The sequence below is a fragment of the Vulpes vulpes genome, chromosome 11 (assembly GCF_048418805.1).
Source record: "Vulpes vulpes isolate BD-2025 chromosome 11, VulVul3, whole genome shotgun sequence".
Lineage (NCBI taxonomy): Eukaryota > Metazoa > Chordata > Mammalia > Carnivora > Canidae > Vulpes > Vulpes vulpes.
Window position 1 is genome coordinate 52,800,283 of NC_132790.1, and position 6,000 is coordinate 52,806,282.

The window sequence follows — 6,000 nt, forward strand, 5'->3', positions numbered from 1 at the left end:
TATTTATTTATTTGACAGAGAGAGAGCACAAGCAGGGGAGCAGGAGAGGGAGAAGCAGACTTCCCATTGAACAGTGAGCCCAATTTGGGGCTCAATCCCAGGACTCTGGGGTCATGACCTGAGCCAAAGGCAGACATTTAAACAACTGAGCCACCCAGGCACCCCTAGAAACTAATTTCTTGTGATACAGAGTGTATTGTTTTAGCAATCCCCTTTAGTTTTGCTTTAGTTCCCCCACCACGTTAAGAGTTAATAAAAGTAAATATTTGTTTGTTTGTTTGTTTATTTATTTATTTATTTATTTATGATAGTCAAAGAGAGAAAGAGAGAGAGAGGCAGAGACACAGGCAGAGGGAGAAGCAGGCTCCATGCACCGGGAGCCCAATGTGGGATTCGATCCCGGGTCTCCAGGATCGCGCCCTGGGCCAAAGGCAGGCGCCAAACCGCTGCGCCACCCAGGGATCCCAAAGTAAATGTTTTTACTAAAAAATGGCATGATACAATCTTTCTGAAACAGTATTTACCTACATGCCTAGATGAATACAAATTGTTAGCAATTAATTTGTTATTTGGGGTGGTAGGATTCCTCCTTTTACACTTTTAATGCAAGGAACATGTATCACTTTTTCAAAATCAGCAAAAAAAAAAAAAAAAAAAAAAAAGGACAGAAAACAAACTTCCTGCCCAATCACAGTTCTCTCTACCTTTGGTGGTAGCTCATTGTCAGCATCTTCTTAGCTAACAGATGTTGCTCTTGAACACATGATTTGCTCTAATTTGTATTCCTCAAAGGAAGCATGGTATAACAAGAGTTAAAATCACCTTCAAAAACTACCTTCTACTGAACCCTTACTCCTCAACCCAGTGCCATGCTAAAACCAAAATTCATTCTTTGATTTAACTTGCATGAACAGGAAGCAAGTATCTTCCCTTTTTACAGATAAGGCAAAGTAATTTGCCTTTAAAGGTCTCATAGCTGATAGGTGGCAAGAAGATTAAAAAACTATAAAAACTTTCTTCTCAGGAAGAAAGTTATTTGAAGTTATAAAGGTCAAGTAAGAACCACTATTTTTTCCCCCAAAGGACTAATTCACAAGTAAGACAGGCTTAGGATCAAATCCAGATTATGTTATTAGCAGTGTGACCCTGGACAAGTTGACAACCTGTCATCTTATTTTTTCTGTCTTCAAAGTGGGCAGGTTATCAATTCTACCTCATTTTTACATCACTAAAAGTAAATAATAAAACTCTATTTCTATTTGGTGATAAGTTACAAGTTCCTGAAACACTAAGAACATCAAGAAGACTACAATATCACAAAAGTAACTGAGTTTTATAAATACCAGAGAGATTTAAGTAATGTAGCAGTGAATCTTAGCAGAAAATGTTTTCATGTTTCCCTCTGAGTCTGTTTACAAAACATTCTATTATTCAAATATTATATAAATTAGATCTTAAAGAATCATAAAAATTTAGTAAAATAAGACATAATATAAAATTTGGACCAACCAGAAAAGATCAAATTCCTGAGCATGAAGGCTATTATGGTTCCATTTAAAATTGCCTCAGGCTAAATCGTATCAAACCATCACCTTAAAAAGGAGAACCATTAGAAAATGCTATTTTACTTTTTTTTTTTTTTTTTTTTTTGCTATTTTCCTTTGAAAACTGGTTTAACTTCTGATTGTACTCTCAAGTCCTAAACAGGTCAAACTTTTCTCAGGCTTCTATGTTCCTTAAAAAATGAATTATTTTAATCTAAGAAGGAAGCCACAGAAAATGAGTTAAAATATATAGTTCTTAATAAGTAACATGGCTGAAATAAAAGTATACCCACATATTTGTAATAATTAAAGAAAACAGGAAAATAAATTTACTTTGAAAGCAATATTAGTAATTTAAAAAGCCACTTAAACCATAAAGTTCTGAACAGCTAATCTGCCCCATTATAATTTCTAAGATATATAGAATTGTTTTGACTCTAAGTTTTAGCATAATGACATTTCCAGGTCTCAGGAGTAATGTGCTGTACTGCATTTAGTAAATAACTGGGTTTAAAAAAATAATGGAGCTTCAATGATCACTGAATAAATCAGCGGTATGTAAGAGCAGAAAGTGCTTTTGAAACCCCCAACAATAATCTGCACCAAAAGGCATACTTGAACATGCATACCTCAAGTCATCGCTTGGTTCTTTTTTTTCTGGAAGTTCCATGTGCTTAGAGTCTGTTGATTGGTGCTCTTCAGCAACACTGGATTCCTGGTTTATCATAGGGAACTCTGAAGTAAATGAGAGCTCCCCTTCATTGGAGACCCCAAAGAGATCTGGGTCATCTTGAATGACATCAATTAAGAGGACATCATCTTCATATGCTTTAAGAATATCTGGAAACTCCATTTTAATTTCTGAAAAGTTCTTAGTCATATCTCTACCACTTATTTCAGAGGAAACTGATTTGAAAGATTCTTGTTCATTAGAGCAGAAAGCAGGACCTTTCTCTATATACCCACGATCACAAGAAAAAGTATTTCTTTCAACTCTCAGAGAAATAGCTTCCTTATTTGAAATAATATTGCCTGGTTCAGAGATGTAGTTGGATGGTTTATTATCATCACCTTGCTTTAAAAAGCTTGAAGAAATACTACAGGAATTCTTGCAGCCACAGGAGTCAGAATTAGCTTGCACTGGAGTTACGCTATTTTGTATTCTCAAAGACTGAGGTCCTGAAGTTACCGTAGAGACATTTTCTTTATTCCTATTTTGTCTTACCTCTGCTCCAGAGAAGTTGTCAAGAAGTTCTAGGGGACTACATGCTTCTCTCTCTGATGATCTGGCATTTATTTTTTTTTTTCCTGTTTTATTCTTAAGTAACGGAATTTTAAAATTAGTCAGCCGTCCTGTGTTCAGTATTTTAACCAAGTCTGGAACCACAAGGGTTTGTTTAGCAATGCATGCTTTTCGATGAATAGTTTTGCCTATAGAGTTATTTGCTTCCTGGCCATCCTGGGAAGCCACTGTCAAATTAAATTTTGTTAAATTCCCTCTATCTTTTTTTTTACTTCCTGTTAAGTTTTGAGACACATTAGTTAGCTGAGTATCTTCCGTAGTATTAGAAACTACCTCTGACCCACTTCTTGGTTCCTCTGACTTTATCTTTTTATCATCGATTATGGGTTCCTTTATAATCATTAAAGTAGGTTCTACTGTAGAGACTAAAGACAAACAATTAGAATCCAATTTTTCTTTACCTGAAGATTCACTGTTTGTTTCTGTTATGGTACTTTGTAATGATAATTTAGAATCAGTTAAGTGAGCTTGATTTGTTTGGTGTTTAGGAAAATCATCTTGCCTAAAACTTTCCCGAGACTCAGGAAGAAAGTTATTTGAATCTGACAAGGAAGACTTTTTCCAACACTGGGGAGATATTCTAGCACATGAAAAACAAGGCCAAGTTCTTTTACCAGTCATCGGTATTGTTCTGTGACAGCCTAACTTTGATTCTTCAGCTTCATTTCTCAAGTCTTCCCGTGAAGATCCCTTTTCAGTAGGATGGCAGTAACTAGGTAATTTCACTATTGAGCTTTGCATCAACTTAAAGTACTCCTCTGGTTCCATGCGTTTAAATCCTAAGGCCTCTGAAGCAGTCTTCGTTTCTTCTTCCAAAAGTGGCTCAATGGTTTTCTGAAACACAGCATTTACATCATGTTCAGGACTTGTTTTTTTTTCTGCTGTTTCTGGAAGACTTACTAAATGATCCATTGGGGAGAATGTATTATGGTTTATTTTTCTCAAAACTTTTAAAGGACTTTTTTTAGCTTCTAAAGTCTCTGTTTCTTTACCCTCAGCACCTGTTTGGTTTTCTTGTAACACCAACTCAGACTTGTTATACACATTAGAGAAGTTCATCTCAATAATCATTTCATCTCCTTTTCCAGACACCTTCATCATTTTCCTGGGTTTTCTATCAACATTGCTCTCCTCTATTAAGTATTTATTTTTTTCATTTTGAAGGCAGGAAAGTAAGCCATTACTTTTACTTTGGTATAAATCAGTTTCTTCATGCAAAAATTTATTTATTCCCATTAAGTTTTCTTCAGTTTGTAAAAGCTGAGGAGCACTACTTGTGTCACTCTTATCTGCAAGACTCCTAAGGTTTTCTTTCTTTAACTTCGAGGAATTTTCTGATACTTGCAAATATCCACCATCAGGTTTATATGAAAGGTTATTTTCATCACTACAACCCTTGGAATGGGGGAAACAACTGCAATCACGTAATTTTAAAGTGGAATTATTTTCCACTCCAGGTGACAAGCTGTTACAAGAATATTTTGGAGTATTCTTGCACAGTTCATCTTGGGATTCAACCTTAATATTTCGTGTAGCCTTACTTTCAGTTATTTTGAGAGGTGGGCTTTCTAAGCTTTTAAGTTTTTTAATTCGAATTCTTCTTCTAATACTTTCTACCAAACCTTCCTGACCCAAAGACTGCAAGAAAGCCATACTTTGAAATTCACTGCACTCCACTGTTTGGAAAGATTCCGAACTGGTTAATGATTCCTTTCTTACCAGGTCAATCCCTGGCTGTGGATCATCACTTGAGGCTTCAGTAACTTTTTTTTCCTTGGCTGATAAAAACATAAAAACCAGAAAAGACTTTATATTGAGAAGAAAAAAGCAGTACCACTTAAAATAAAAAACTGAAACCATCCACTTTTATTTCCCTTAATAGTTGTATGAGAATACACAACTGTTTTTATATAAAGGACCTAATTCCTGTTAAGGAGCTGCATAGAAACCCGCAGCTGAATAACCCCTACACCAGCCTCACCCCAACAAGTACTAGCAGGAACCCTCTCAGTAATTCTAGCCACGGGCTCCTCCAAGGGCCAACACCTTCCCAGAGAGCTCCTGTGCACCCTCCCGGTCCACCACGTGCAGCGGAAGGGCCCTCGCAAATTCAGGTCAGGCACGAGCGTGGAGCGAAGGGGCGCAGGCCGTGGCGCTTGCTCATGTCCTCCAACCGCAGGAGGAGCTCCGCCGCCCTGGCGGCCGCTAAGCCCCGCGCCGCGGCTCTGCCGGGTCCGAAGGACGCCGACCCCCAGCCCTCCTCTCGCCGCCTCACGGCAGCCTTCCGGCCCCGCGCCTCACCCGACTTGTCACTTTCCACCTCTTCTCTCCCGGGCGCCCGGGCCACCATCCTCCTCTTTTGCCTGCTATCCTCGCATCCCCCAGCCTCAGGGCCGCAGCCTCCCGCTTCGCCCGGCCCTGGCCGCCGGCCTCGCTTCCTCGGACCTCGCGCTTCGCCTTCACGCCTGGGGGCCGCCGCGGGGCCCGGGGGCAGTGGCCGCCGCATCCGCCCCGGGCAGCCCGCCCTGCCCGCTGCGGCCCGCCGCACCCGCTCACGGGAGCCCACCCGCCGCGCGAAGGCTCCCGGTGCCCGGTGCCCAGCGCCAGCGGGCCTCGGCCCCACAGCACGCGGCCTGTCGCCAGCAGCCGCCGGCTGGCCCAGGCCGGAAGCGGAAGTGGGTCTGCGTGCCGCCACCGCCCGACCGGCTGGGCGGGGCCCGATGGGCGAGGGGCTGGGCCGCTGCGCCGCTGGTCTGCGGACGCCCGGGTGGGGCTGCGGCCCCGGCGCTGTCTTAGGCGCAGGGCCTGCTGTGGCCTGCTGTCCCACCAGCCTGGCTGCTCGCCGAGACAACCACTCCAGTGGTTTCTGACCGTCCCGTCTCTGCGGTTCCTGCCTCCCAGCCTTCGCCACATGTTTACCCGCATAGTCTCGGGGTGCAAACCTGAGCCCGCCTTTCCCCCAGGCCCGCCCTCCCTGTGCAGGGGCGTGCCACCGCCACCCAGCTGTCGGAGCCGGGAATCCAGAAGCCCCCCAACACAGCTTTGCACTTCGTCCACCTCAGCCACAGTCAATCCACCGGCTCGGTTCTGCTTTCTGGGCTTGTCAGCCACTCTCCGCTTTGCTATTAGTTCGGCTCCGCCTCTCAGAACCTG

The 6,000-nt window shown here is 42.5% G+C and overlaps 1 protein-coding gene across 1 annotated transcript in view; it reads right to left on the reverse strand.

Annotated features, from left to right (window-relative positions):
• The window catches only part of TOPAZ1 (testis and ovary specific TOPAZ 1), an 80,425-nt gene extending 75,072 nt beyond the window's left edge, over window positions 1–5,353 (reverse strand). Inside the window, exons 1-2 of the mRNA XM_026016403.2 lie at window positions 5,008–5,353; window positions 2,174–4,625 (exon numbers count right to left, since the gene is read on the reverse strand). Coding sequence (XP_025872188.2) covers window positions 2,174–4,625; window positions 5,008–5,353 — 2,798 coding nt within the window. The remainder of the gene's footprint in view (window positions 1–2,173; window positions 4,626–5,007) is intronic.
• Between the last annotated feature and the right edge of the window lie 647 nt (window positions 5,354–6,000).